This window comes from Charadrius vociferus, unplaced genomic scaffold, assembly GCF_000708025.1.
Source record: "Charadrius vociferus isolate BGI_N301 unplaced genomic scaffold, ASM70802v2 scaffold88, whole genome shotgun sequence".
In the NCBI taxonomy this organism is placed as follows: Eukaryota; Metazoa; Chordata; class Aves; order Charadriiformes; family Charadriidae; genus Charadrius; species Charadrius vociferus.
The window spans coordinates 4,288,373-4,303,746 of NW_009649619.1; the positions used below are offsets into that span (position 1 = coordinate 4,288,373).

At 39.0% G+C, this 15,374-nt stretch overlaps 1 protein-coding gene across 1 annotated transcript in view; it reads right to left on the bottom strand.

Annotated features, from left to right (window-relative positions):
- STK32B (serine/threonine kinase 32B) overlaps positions 1-15,374 on the bottom strand; it is a gene marked incomplete at its 5' end in the record, with an annotated part of 173,335 nt that overhangs the window by 128,766 nt on the left and 29,195 nt on the right. Inside the window, one exon of the mRNA XM_009890557.1 lies at positions 7,031-7,182. Coding sequence (XP_009888859.1) covers positions 7,031-7,182 — 152 coding nt within the window. The remainder of the gene's footprint in view (positions 1-7,030; positions 7,183-15,374) is intronic.

Sequence of the window (15,374 nt, forward strand, 5' to 3'; positions counted from 1 at the left end):
CAGGACTCCTTAGTGCTGAAAGGACAGTCAGGCCAGTTGCGAACACCCAACCTACGTCCCAACAGGAAACACCACAAGGCCTCTGCTCCTTTCCAAAAATATCATGTAATTTTTCTGTTAGACCATGGACTTTACTCATAGCCTTTAGTAGGGAGTCTCATGAAGCTCAGAAAGCTGGTTGTGTTGGATATCAAAAACCAAATATTCCATCCCCTATATTTTCACTTGATATTAAGTCTACTGTATCAAGGCAAGTTACAAAACACTGCAACCACTAAGCAAACTCACCTAAGCCCAGCATGAACCACCTCCGCTTGATGCTTGGGGTCTCTGCTTATTTTCAGCTCCACCCAGCAGTAAAACACTTGGCCAGGTGTTCTTGCTTCCCTGAGTTTGTAGGTTTATGCACGTTGCTGGTGCCAATCTGAGGAGCAGAGCTGTGCTATGAGGCAGTCCAAGATCGTATTTCTCCCAACCTGTTCTAGAAAGGGCACCTTCACGGAGAAGTGATAATTTCCAGTTATGTGTGTGCGTATGTCTACATTAAACAACCCATCCAACACTTGAGACTGAACAAATAATTTCTTCTTTCCAGAACTCTTTTTTTCCTCTTTTTTACCTCCCCTTTCTTTTGAAGACAGATTAGGGTATTAGGTGAATTCAGAAATGCATGAACATTCTTGCTACAATATGTGTTCTTCACTTGGTACAGTTTTCACTGGATTTGAAACTAAGTCTTACTCTTACTGGTAGCAGTAATGTATTTTTGTAGGTCTGTCTTATGAAATACATACAGCTTCCATATACTGATGAGTAGAAAGAAATATACATCAAAATATAGAGCCACTCTGAGAATGCAGCTAGCACTTCTTTATGGGTTGTTAAATATATCAAACATATTGTTCTGTCTATACTAGGAAAATTACCTATAAGCTGACAAAAGTAAATCGTCATCCTTCTCCCTCTGCTGCCTTTGAAATTGTTCCGACAATTTAAAAAGGCTATAACAACTTTAAGCAAGGCTATTAAAAATAAGATCACTTCAATGTTCCAAAAGTTTTGAGGAATGGTCCGAATTAATTTTTTTTTCAGATTTTTCTGTTCCACATCAGCTGAGAAAACATTTTGATACATGACTTCTTTGCAAAAGAAAAAAACTTCTGTCTTTTGTGGTAAGCTGTATTATTTTCAGAGCATCCAGTGGATCTACTCATGTCTGAAGACAAGTCATGCAATGACAAGTCTAGCCACATTGGTACATAGGGAATAACCTGGCTCTTGGCTCAGACCTAATATATGTTGTGAGAAAGATATTTAAAATACGGATCCTTCCAGGAATGCTACTCATCTTGCCCAGGGGACACCCAGATATTTGGAGAAGGATAAACATGGATAAAATGCTGGATCTTAGAGGGGCACGTTGTAGTCTCAAGGTGGGGCCATGTTAAGAGCTGACATTTCCACAGCTCATTCATCTATGCTTGAAATACACATGACATACAAAAGGTCTGATAAAAAACAGGACTGCTTTTCATTTTAAGAAAAAATCTCTATTATCAGAAATGCCTCTAACAGTGATAAAACTGGCTACAAGGCTCACATATCTTTAAGCATTTATTCAATTTCATTTCTAAAATGAAGGTTATAAATCAACCCCAAGCCCTTCCTGAAAAACGCTGTTATCCTCCAAGCTATTATGAGCATTTACAGAAGAATGATTCTTTTCTGTGTCAGAAGTTATGAAAGACAGTTCATACTTCAAATAATATGATATATAAATTGAGATTTTGAAGTTAAATTTAACAAAGCTCAGAGAAGATGCACGAACCTCAAAGGGCTTTTTAATATAGGTCCTTTGGAGTTGAGATGCTACCCTTGTTTTGTTCTTGCTGTTCTGTGTTCTTGTGTATGCTGGTCTTACTGATGGATGCCAGCAGAACCCACTACAGAAGGTTTACCTTCTTTCCTCTTCTCTTTCTCTCCCTGAGAATTTAACTGATGACAGACTGCTTACACGTATCTCGTGACTTATTGGTGCAGTTATCGTGCAGGGTTTGCAGTCTTCATGTTTGTTTCTTGAGTTGCCAACTTTTCTTTTTGATGATGTAATTCCTCAAAGAAAGATCAATGTTCTTGGTTAGTATTCCCTTTGGTTCAAGGAGTTGTTGGGAGATTTGCCACTATACTAATTTTATTGTGAAGGTGCGGATGATTAACTTTTGAAAATCAGCTGTTCTGGTCAGGGACAGTCCCACAAACTCATGAAACGGATGTCATGAGCAGAATTTCCTCAGATATGCTTTTCAACATGGATTTGGGGTTTGCCATTTTGAATTAGAAATAAGATTTCATTTCAATTCATCCAAAAGTGATAAAATAAATTTTGATTACACCAAAGTTCTTACAGAAAATGATACTTTGAAAAAAATGCAAGTATTTTGATAATAAAATTCCTTAATTTTTTTCATTGTGTATATCACTTCCAGACAAAAGAACAGCAGATCAGATCTAGGCTACCTACCTAATCTTAATTCTTGCTTCATATAACTGGGGATTAGGGGAGGGAGAAGTCAAGGGAAAGGGATAATGTAACCAAAATAAGTACCTAATTTCCCTTTCAAATCAATGGAGAAATGTAGATTTTTCTGAAGACTTTTGGAGTGCCATCCAGACTGGTCCAGGACCTAATTACTTTTCAATGAGATTGCAAGGGATAAATAAGATAGATACATTTATAGCAACAAATCTCTTGGCACTATCGTCATGTTTTCTGTAGTAGATAAGTAGTCAGCTCATCCAGACAGCAGGAGACATGAGCTGTAGGCTCCCTTTAGCATGGGCAGACGGATCCCCAAATCTTCAAAGACTACATGACTGTTTAACCACAAGCCCACAAAGTGTTTTGTGCAAATGTACTTTGCTACAGTTCCTAATCCAAAGTCTCTTTTCAGTTTTTATCCAATGACAATCTAACATAAAATGCACATGCACCACAATTAAACCGTTGTGGAAAAGCTGTGCACCACTACTTGTCTTAGTCTAGGTCCTGCTTAGAACTGAATTTCTGACTTTCTCTAGGAGTGTTCGTAGTTTTTTAGTTAAGAGTGTCAGTTGCTGTCTACTGAAATGGAGGCTGCAGCAGAGCTCTAGATGGCAGATTGGTACTTACCTTCTCAGAATAATTACTTCTGTAGACCCTTGGGAAATCAAAGTCGGATACCTCAGCTAAGTAGGGAGATGCCAATTAAATTTAGTAGGCTGATGGGATTTCTGAGTTTTAGTCACCAAAATCTTACCTTAGGCAGGATTTCTGAAAACTGATGTGCACCCTCAGAGGGCGTGATAGAGCCTAGAAAGATGGACTAGTCCAGAACAGCCCACTCAAAATTTACATGAGCTGCAGCGGTGTTATTGCCCATACACCAGGACATAACTATTCCTTGTTAAATTATTATTCCAGTTTGTGAAACCAGACGGAGTTAGTAGCTCCTGTTACAGCCCATTTGTACATTTAGAATGCAATTTAAAAAAGTGTCGGAAAAAGTCTGACTCAGAAAAATGAAACACAAATCTAGCTGCCATTACTATAGAAGAAAAGCAGCTTCAACTGCTTCCTTCCATTAGTATGCCAGGAATTGACTCATAAGAGGAAATCTCATGGATTCCTGCTAATCACATAAGGAAAGTTATAGCTATAATGTAAATGTATTTGATACAAATTATTATTGCATCTAAACTTCAAGTAAAAATACATTAAACAGGCTGCTAATTCACCAACAATCAATGAAAATGCTGTTATTTTAAGAGATTATTGCTGGGAACACATAAAATATCCTTAAGGAATATTCCATTTGTACTTGCAGTGTTCCTTTTTTATAGTAGTAAATAAAGAAATAAAATCTAGTTTCAATTATTAAATAAATAAAATATTATTAATATGTTTAAGAGCTTCATATGGCTTAGTGTTAATAGAACAGACGTAACCGTTATTCATGGGTCATTTGTAATTTTTGTGGTTTGCCCTTGTTGCAGTTCAATAACAGAAGTCATTAGTTGAAGACTCTGTAGAACATCTTGAAATTCAGGCAAAAGTTGAGATAGAGCATTCAGAGGTCTGGAATATGCTACCACAGTCTGCGGGCATAGACACTCCAGAAATACATCAGAAGATATTTTAAATTAATTTAGGATTGTGCAAGGCTAATTATAGAAATGTATTATGGGCCTGGTACGAAGAATGAGTTATTTGGGGTAGGCTAGATTAATTTTGGGGAGGCTTGGGTTCAAGCCCTTCCTTTGCTGTGCTAGCCCAGGGTGAAATATAGATTCTTCAGTAGTTCAGTAGCTCACTCTGGAGTCAGGGCTTTGAATCACTAGACGTTTGAATGTGTAATGTTTGAGGTGAACACTTCAGGTGAAAATTCTAAGCGTCAATGAAATTATTTTTGGAACATTTTCTACAGCCCTAATTGTGTATGTCCAAGTCCCTGAATCTCAGCACAGTCTCAAATATCTGGGGTTTGACTACACAGTTGCCCACCTTTAACAGGAAGGATGGAAGTCCGTAGAGCAGGATCTCCTACTCTCATTTAGCCACTCTGGTGGAGATGTAACACGCTGGGGAGCATTTCCAAGCACTCAGGCCAGCTGGCAGGGAGCAACTTGTGCTTCTGCTAGGAAGTACTTGCTGCTGAAGGGCATTGTCCACACCACACTGATCCATGGGGCACTGTGACTCTGGAACTATCCCAGGAGCCGTTTGGGAAGGAGCTGGCTCATACGGGACAGGGGCATGCCAAGGGCCAGTCCAGCTGCATCAGGCAGCACCTTGGAATGTTCCTGAATGCCGTTTCACCTACTAGCTTCACATGCTTATGTTTTGGCCCTAAGGAGAACCAAAGTATGTGGTCTACATGGGCATTTCAGGCTGCAAAGCACTGAGATGCTAAGGCAGCAGGGGCTGGACGCTTGCACGAGCAAATTGTGTATCTTCACAGGACTATCCCTGAATGTTGGCACTGATTTTAGATCTGGATGTAAGTTTTCAAACTTTTTCATGTTCTTCTGTCTCATACCATAGACACGAAAACTAACCTTGGTGACAGGGAGACAAGACTGTTGGCCGCTGATCTGGATCACAAGCTTTAATGCAAGTGATAATTTTCAGGCCCCATCCATGGGAGGTGACCTGTCATTTCTTATGTGATCTGATGGGTGGAAAGGCCCCCTCTGTGCCTTCCCTTCAGAGAAAAATCTTGTGATTCTCCCTAGTAAACATCCTAGATAGATTAGTCAATTATAAGCATTGCTAAAGACATCTAACATAGAACGTTGTTAGTGCACTGAAGAACCTCAAATAGTGTCCTTTTTGTCTGAAACGTTTTGTTAATTCTAGAGTACTACATTTCTCTTTCATTTTCTACATTTCTCATACACACATACAGTATAACACTTGAGTCTTGAGATCTTGTGACAGTATCTCAGAAGCACAAGAAGACTAAATTAATTATTTACAATAAAAATCATTGTCACACCCAACACATTTTAAGGTATTGCTTATTCCACATTTAATTTTTGGCATGAAAAAAGAAAACGAGAAAGAATATTTATTAGCTAATTATAATCCAGTAGCTGGAATCTAGCACATTTTTTGTTTCACAATAAATATTTGATCTTTAGTCCTTCAGCATTGTTATGTTTACTGAAGTATCTTGTAGATCATGTTAACCTATGACTGTTTCTCCACAGTGCCTGGTTACACAGTGAAAATCTTTGCTGCCTCTTGTTAAAGAAAAAAAGTTTGCGTGAGTTCAAAAAAGATATAGACAAATGCATGAAAGAAAAATACACAGGCTCTTAAGCACAGAGATACCACATTTTTGGTGAAGAAACCCTCAGAATACAGGTTGCTGGAACCTTGGAAAATGTACTCAGAAAGTTTTGCATTACAGTCACAATATTTGTATATTTTTCTTTAACCCATCAAGAGGATGGTCAGTTAGCTGAAGTATGATCATTCACGTCAAGTGGAAAGCACCTGAGACATGTATATATGATTAGGTTCTTTTTGAATGAATTTTGGGATCAAATCCTTTCCTGGTATAAATGGGTGCAATTACACTAAAGCTGTGTTAACTCAAGCGAGAAAACAGTTTGGCTTTTAGTTCATGAAAGATGCCAAGCTGGCAACAAGACATTTTTTGCCTGTGCAGGTCAAGAGTGAGCTAAAGTATGGACAAAAGACTGGAGGCATTGGCCTCTAGGAAGACAGCTAGACCTCACAAAACAGAAGGTCTGATTGCATTGTGACCATCTGCAGCCAATTAACCTGTTCATGAACTGAACAATTTTCATATCATAATGGTTTATGTCCCCTTTCTTTGAATGATATAGGTCATTTTTAGATAAAGGAGGAAAAGTCTGCATCCCATTGCTACTATCACTACATAAAAGCCAGCAAATATATTAAGTTGGTAGTGTAGTTGAAGCTAGTCATTATTTGACCAACGTTTTCTCACACTCATATGTGACTGAGGCATGCAGTGGCTAACGCTGGGAAGATAAGAGAAATTCCAGCTAACAAAAAGATGTTTTTCTGTGGTTCCATGTCAGCCATTTTTTAAGACTAATTGAGTTTTGAATTTTCTCTGAATCAACTAAAAAAAAATGTAAACAAATGGTTGGGTTTGGTATTCCACAGCCTTATGACAGACGTTTAGTAAATTTCTTTCAAAAAGAAATTATGAAACTGGACAGAACAACACATTTCCACACACTGCTGCAACAATCTGGAGAGAAACCAAAGCAGAAATGAAAAGGTGAATGTGATGTTTAATATTCCAATGGAAAAGGGCATCTTTAAAATATTCATGAGGGAAAAAAAAACTCTGCAAAGTCTAAATACCTTAAAAAAAGAGGTCACCAAAATTTTTTTCGTACTTTTCGGCTTTCCAGCCTTCCATAGCCTAAACTGATTCAGCAATAAGTGGAAAACAAGAGATCCTTGACAGAATTTTAAAGGTTTTCTTACCATAGGTTGACTAGGAAGGGATGCTCCAGGCCTTGCATTATCTGTAGCTCCCGAAAAACATTTCGAACTTCATCTCTCTCAATGCACTTCTGTTTATTCATATATTTCATGGCATACATTTTCTTGGTGTCTCTCTTCTGTACAATGCACACCTAATTGGCAGCAAAGTAAAAGACAAATTTTGACACCCACAAAAAGGAAACTCAATTGTGATTTTGAAAAAAAAGAGCCTTTCATGATATTTCGATATTTCAATATTCCAAGTCTGGATACCACAAGCTAAGAACACCTTCAGAAAGTCCATATTACAGCTATGCAGGACTCTTTGTAATAGATTGTAATCAATACATTTACAGAAGAACACCCCACCTCTGCATAACAAGAAATGGGGACCAAGAAAAGTGGCACAACTTTCAGAAGTTACACAGTAAAGCTGGGAGGAATACACTCCAATTGCCGAATCGCAGGCTATTCAATAAGTAACAGAAATTACCGCTTCCTGCCTGGGAAAATGCACAATCATTGTCCTCATTCCCACAAGTCAATACATACATCTTGATTACTGCGTCATAAACATAGCCTATGTTCACCAGGCTCAATATTTCATCTGAATATCAGAATTATGCTCTCTTAATTATTGTTGAAAAGGAAAAGAATTTTCATACAGAGATTCATCATAATATTTTTGAAGTCACAAGAGACCATTACAATGATTTAGTCTCTGGCAGTAGATTTTTTTGTTTTAACTTTGTTTTCTTTTTTTGAAAAAAAGTAAAACAATTTTGTAAATGCAGGAAGAGAATCTTAGTCAAGAGGACTCCCATGTAAGGCACGGATTGTTTTTCATCATGACAGTTTACCTTGTGAATGAAGCTGGAGAGGGGCAACAGCACCATAACTAAGAACCATCATTTTAAATACTATTTTGGCAACACAGAAATGTAAGATTGTTTGGTGTCTCATCCCCAAAACTGGTGTAAATCTCACCTTCGTAACAGCGCTATGTATACACATAGGGAAAAAAAATACCTTCAGAAGGCTTTTGCTCTGATTGATAGGTTTTTCCTGTTAATCGAACAGGACTTTTTTAAGTGACACTGCTAATGTGTCTTCACAGCCAAGCAAACAGTAGTTGAAAATATTATTTTGGTGCAACATTTATATTACTGATACAGCCATAGGCTCCAATCAGAATTTTTCATCATCAGGACGTGTACAGATTATGTACTGGAAGTGTCTGATTTAGATATCACAACTCCATAATGTCTAAGTTCAAGGGTATTTTGGATTCACTTGGTGTGGGCACTATTATTTTATGTGTATATTTATGTAAATACACACATGCACACATACACACTCCTGCATTGTATACACATAAAATTATAGTATATACACATAGTATACACACATAAAAGGAGTGCTCAGAGATCAGATTACACCATGGTGCCAACCGAAAATAAATCCTTTGGGTTTGAGTTGTATTTTGAGGAACTTGCGCACTCAAAATTCAGAAATGGTCTGGAGAAACTGAGGCAACTTCCCACAGCTGAAGCCTCTGACTTTAAAAGGTGTCATCACATTTATTTCTCTGCAACCCTATTTCCATGAATTGTCTCCTTGATCTCAAATCTACTCCAAAGAGAGGAGTTAATAGAGTACTTTTAACCTATAATGCTAAGGTGTGATTAAGCACAGTTTCTAATTACCTTTCCTAATATCAGGAGATGTTCTGCTAATTAAGTAAAACATGGATAATAATGCTTTGTGTTGAGCCCATCAATGTTGCACAATGGTGATTACTGAAGTTTTGTTTCATTTTCCTCCATGGGCTGTTATGGAAAGTCTGAATGTTGGTGATGTCCTTAAGGTAACTGAAGTTTCACATTTATATGGAAAGAACCCAAGCTGTGGAACAATGGGGAACTGTGGTTGGCTTTTGGGGGAAAGAAAAGGTAGTAGGTGGGGTTGAGCTGAAAAGGAAGGATGGAAATTAATTGTTCGAGATTCCACAGGTTCTGCAAAAGTATAAGGAGAATTTGCAGAGGCAATTCTTAACATCCTGTCTGAGACTGTGTGGACACTCCAATTTAATGAATCACATTATAGAGTACAATGTTTATGGATTTTGGCTCAGAACCTAAGTCCAGAAGTTCATTCACTTACATGAATGTGCATCATGATTTTCATATGAAACTTGGCCAAGACTGAGGTGTTTGCTGAAGTCTCCTATTCCATTACATAAAAAGCCTCCCTATTGAACTGTCGACTAGTAAGACTGCTAAGAGAATGGGGTTTCGCTCAGCTGAGTTAGAGGTTTGACCAATGCAGCAAACTAGGATCATATACAGCACCAAAATATTTAATGTAAACAGGTTTTGAAACACTGCTGTGACTCCAGAATGTAGTCAGTTCTCCTACCTGCCAGTAAAGACAAGGGTATTCAGCGGAGTTGAAACAGACCTTCTGTTGTTAATAGAAGCTTGCCTAGCATACCAGCTTTAAAGCAGAATGATAGTAAACATTTTCTAGTCATGTGTACCTATGTACATCTTTTGACACGGTTTCAAAATCAATAGGATTCCAATGAATATACTAAAACTACTTCCTACTAAAAAACAGGAAACACAAGCTGCATCCACATTGATGTTATTGTGAAAAACGCCTGACGTTGCTATGACAGCTCTGAATCGTAGTTGAGATCCTCCCTGGTATTGCTACCTCCTGGCTATCAGCTCTTCTTTGGAGCAGGACATCAATGGGCTGAAACTTTTCCACTACTCCAGGAAAGAATGGAAAAGCCCTTGAGCTCACCTCACATGTGCAGTTTTAATGGGAAGTGTTTAAATTGGGTTTTTCTGTTTACGGTTTAAATTCTTTCCAAAGGAGTAATATTAAAATAGGGACAAGCAGGTGCTCTGCCACCTCAACAAACAAATTCCGTGATGACTCATTATTGTGGAAGGCTGTGCACAGTTGCCTTATTTACACATATCAGTATGGAAGCCTGTCATGCTCACATTACTAAAACATCCTCTTTCAATTTTTCTGTGAGCATCATTTACCAAAGCCCAGACAGTGCCATGCTCAAACTGGTATCACTGCTTCAGCAGTCTCTACAGGTGATGCTTCAAACCAAACACAAGTGTCATGAACTCAACAGCCATCCAGCTTCATAGTCAGCACACAGGGACGGACGCATCCATCTCCACCTAAGGTATGGGTCTAAATAGGTCCAGGGAATCATCTCTAGAGGGATGGTTTCTCTTCTAAAGTCCCTCTAAAGAGACTGTAGATGATTACCTTGAATGTAAGCATCTGAGTTGTACATGTTTAAAGGTAGGCAATAGGAATCCCCAATAATTTTTTTTTGGAGTTATATGGTGCTGATTTTTAAAAGTCTCTTGTGAAAATATTCCTTTTCTAAAGAGGGTTTTTCTACATGTTTTAGTTGTTATCACAGGGTTATATCTTTTTTATATCTGGGAGAAGTTGACAATGAATTGCCTTCAAAACTAAGAGGTTAAAAGAAATTTTACTGAAGCGTGACTTGGAGCCACTTTCCCTCAGAAACAGGAGTAGAAAACCAATAGGTTATGACTGTAAGGCTAAACTTCATTTTTCAAGAGCAATATATGCTATGGTCCACTTCTAAGCTACCTTCTTGGATTTCCCCTGATTTCACATGCGAAAAATAGAGCACCTACGGATCAAGTTTGATCTGCAGATTAATAGGTCACACATCCACTAAGACTGCTATGGGTGACAAAGTGCCCTATGGGCTATGGCAGACCTACGTAAGTGAAGTGAGAAGGTTATGCTGAGTAAAACTGGGGCAGAATTTGCTAAAGGTTTGCTGCAGGAAGCTGTGTAATGCTGTGTAGGCTGAGAAGCCACAGGTAGCTTCAGAGAAGTTCTTCCCAGAGCAAAAGATGGGGATGGCTGAGAAGTCTGACTTGCTGCAAAGCACAGATTTCTCCTGGCTGCCACTAGCTTCAAAAGACTGCTGGCTGCCATGTGCTTGGTCCAGAGAGAGCAGCGGGAGCACTTAGTCTCAATAAAGAAATTTTGGTCTGAGTTTGGTACATAAGTACTTATACTTCTCAAACTACCACATGATATGGTTTCATGACAGATCATTAAAAGGAGAGATGCAAAACTGCAGCCAGAGAAAGCTCCTCTGTGCAAGGTCCCTGATAGCGGAGAGCTGGCAGCTGGAGTGCGCACCTCAGCCTTGCTCCTGCATCATAATCTGATGCATCAAGCATGTCAGGTCAGTAGATCAGATGGGGCACCTAGAGATGCCATGAGTAATCACAGCCCAGGAAAGGGTCCGTGGCACTGCATGAGCAGAAGACACTCACCTAGACATAGGGGACTACAAGACAGAAATCAGCTATATGTTTCACAGTGTGGGAATTGACAAAACCGCTATGAAGAGTGTGCTGACAAATCTGCTATGAAGCGTGTGCCTGAACTACTGCTACCTTGTCTGTTCTTACCCACATGCTCTGAAAAATTAATGCTCATAGTCTCAGCCTACAAGCTGAGTTGGAAAGATTTACACAAAGAAGCTGGAGAATGGATGTTGTAAGTTTGGCTTTACACTGCCAGGGAATTTCCTTGAAATAGGGGGATTCATTCCCAGATTCCCCTGAGCAAACCGCGCCAGCTGGAGCAGGGACTAAGCATCTGCTCCGTCTCCTTTCATATTAACTCAAGCTAAAAAAATAGGTGTTTATACTGTCAAACAATATTAATATTCTGCAGTTGTGTGTTATGTTGCTTTTAGGATAGCAGCATATTTTTTCTGAAATACTTTGCATATTATTTAGTAAAGTACCCTCGATCAGCGCAGACGTGATTCTGGGCTCCCATCTGTTTTGCACCAGTGTAATTTCAATTACTTCAGCAGAGGAAGTCACTGTTTTATACAACCAAATTAATTAAAATTAAGTCCTGTCTTTCAGCATCTTAGACAAATAGGAAAAAGAGTTTGTACATTGAAATCATAATTTGAATTTAATTTAAGGAGGTCAGATTGTTCAATATACTTGCTTCCATGAACAGAGAACTTGAAGAAAATTGGTACGATAATATCCCTGAAAACTAGTTGTTGCACCTGAATACAAAGTACTTTGCGGCAGTAAGCCTGCAATTATATGGTTACTGTTGCAGTAAAGAACAATGACAATACTTGTATTTCACTCCTAGTTATTTTTGTACTTACTGGATGATCTTCAAAATTTTAATTTTTTTTTGCAATATTTTGCTTGACAAGAATGATGGCTCTACATAGAACAAAATGGAAAAATTCATCCAGATTAAATATAAGAGGGCACTTTCAAGGTATCGCATAACATAAAGAAATAGCTACTTAGAACAGTGTTCAGCATTTTTGGTTTGAATATTTTAAATTGTCTACTTCTGAATTGACTTAGAAGGCAAATATTTACTATATGAATAAAACCTGTTCGGACAAAATTTCTGACCTGGTCCGCTTCAAATGTATTTGGAAATACTGATAGCTGGAACATGCCAAGTATAACCAGCCTAAAGGTCTTCTGGAAAAAGAAAAATATTAAATGTTTCCTGTTACATATGAAGAGAGCAAAGCATAAGCAAAGAGCTACCTTCATCTACCTAGCAAAGCAGGGCCACTGAAGCCACCAAGGCTACTTTTAGAGGAGTGCCACAGACCTCACTTGGGTACCACTACAGCAGCTCACAGGTCTGTACCAGCGTCTGTGTGTACTGATGGCTACAGATACACACACCATGTATGTATATATGTGCCTGGAAGTGGGGACAAGTGTTCAGTAAGTGGTCACACACCAATCTGCCATAGCTTGCATGTCCCTTGGCTTGAACAAAAAAAACACTGACTTATACAGCTGTGGTTGCAACAGTTCTACACAGGCTCAGAGCTCATCTTCTTCATCTGTATCTTACCAGGGGGCAACCTGAGCTCTGAAAGGGTGCCTTTCCAAGCAGAGAGAAGGGAGCTGGGTTGTTCCTGGAAACAAGAGCATTCTCCTTGTTTCTCTTCTCTCCATACCCATTTCCTGCACTCCTCACAACTGCTGAGATGTATCGCCACTTTTTCTGGGGAAGATGCTACAGTGCATACAAGACTGCACCTGCTCTTAACATGTCTCTACGAAACAGCGTGTACTGAGGCAGCGGCTTAAAGCAGGTGGCCACTTCTCAGAAAAGACAAGCTCTTGAGGTACAAAGCATTCGATACCAAACGGCCTGGGAATTCCTGTAACAGCAAACATTGCTGCCATGAATTGAAAATGCCAAATGAAAAGGCGGAGAGCTGCTTTCTGAAGCCAGCTGGGAAGGACAGAACGTTGCTGCTGAAGCAGTCGGCCCCAACGGAAGAGGGAAGGTACCGAGGATCACCTTGAGCTCTGTGCACAAGAGCGAGCTGAGCTGCGCGGAATCTCTGCCATATCAGATACCTCCTGCAGCAATATCCTGCAGAGGCCTAAGGTTGCTGTAGCAACCACAGTAATTTAAGAAATATTGAGAGAGAGAGAGAGAGAGCACACGATTGTACCAACAGCAATAAAATAAAAAAGGAGAGCATGTCTTAAAACATCCTTCTGCTCGCAGGAAACAAAGAAGGCCACAGAGGAGCCATAAAGGAAGAAAGCAGTTTAAGGGAGGCGTGACGCCGAACACGGTGTTACTTGTCACAGGATGCTGGGGCACAATGCACCCCAAACAGTAAACAGCAAGTCAATAGAGATTAGAGGTCTTGCATCATTTGTTGATGTTTTCTGCTGCCAGGTACTTCCAGAAGGACAGTAATAGGAAAAGTTGCCAGCAACTAGGCTTCTAAATGAACAATAAAGGCAAGGCTGACTCACAGAGAAAGACACTTGAAACGGTGACTGATTTACCATGTTGTGCTTTTGGCTATGGTATAATAGGTCACTTTAAAATGGGTTTCTTTCTTTCCTCATCTGTGGAAGGAAAAACAAGATGGTTGGTCAGAAGCTTGCATTCATTTGGGAAAAATAAGCCTGTTATGCCAAGGACTCTTCTGTTGCATTTGACAGCTGCAAAATAAGGATTTAAGTTTTGAGGGGAATTATGCATAAGTCCTTTCGTGCATTAAACATGTTCCCTCAGGGCTCTGGAACTCTATTCTCAGCCCTCCATATCCCCAAAGAAGGTTCACTGCAGCCATATGAACCTGTAAGAATGTTAGATGTTGCTACAAATATCAGAAATATTCACCCGTTTCCTGAATACTGTGGAGAAGAGTGGATCAAACATCAACCAAAAAGCCTTCCAAAAGTATGTAGGCTTGTTTTATTTTCCTGCATGATATGGAAGGGTGAGGGCCTCTTTGAAAGGGCAGAGACAGTAGAGGTGTGAATGGGGAAGCTTTGAAAAAAGAAGGGTGCAAGTGATCTTTGATGGCCGGCATGATTTGGATATATCTTTAACTGCTTATCCTGTACCTAACTTGCACTCCTTAACCTCTATGTAGTTTGACATGATACTCCATCAGTGTATTGTGATAGTAAACAATCATAGATCTCCAGCTGCCCTGATTTGTAAGGGGTTCTTGAATACCATTTTGCACTAGCAGCATATTCTCCTGTTGACCTCAAAGAGGGTTTCTCTTGGAAACTACTGAACCAAATAAGGACCATGTCATGAAGGACCATGCTGTTCTGCGAGAAGTATTTCAGGCTTCTGTAAAATGAAAGTCATTTTCTGCATGGAAGGCCAATAGCCAGCAAAATCCTGTGTCTGTGCTTAATGCACGACTACAGAAGTAGCTCACCAGCCCTCAGCTGGCATATACTCAAGAATCATTTAAATCAAGATCTAGATAGCTATTGCTTGATCAGTTACTGAAGTTATATTTCACCTTCAAATGTGTTCCTGCGAGTAACGGTTTCTAATATTTTTATAATATGATTTTCTCTGACTGCATGGCCTTGTATTTACCCATATTAAAATTTAAAACCTTGTTATAGTCTTTATTATAGGAAAGAAAGGTCATCTACTCATGTGTAAACAAACCATTAATCTTCTCCGTTTCAGCAAAAGCCTGTTGAATTGAACAAACATTTACTCAATGATCATAATTACAGTGTATATCAGTTTATACAATCCCAAGTGTATTGAATCTATGTAAAGTGCCTTTAAAATACTGCAATTATTTTAAAGACATGAATAAGTCTAGAGATTTAAGAACAAGATCACTCTAGTGGACTGCTTAAAAATGTAGTCTGCTCCTACTTTTTTGTTTGTTTTTATTTCTAAATTCTGCTAATCCCCATTGAGGAGACTTAATTATTATAATCATTTTTACTCAATT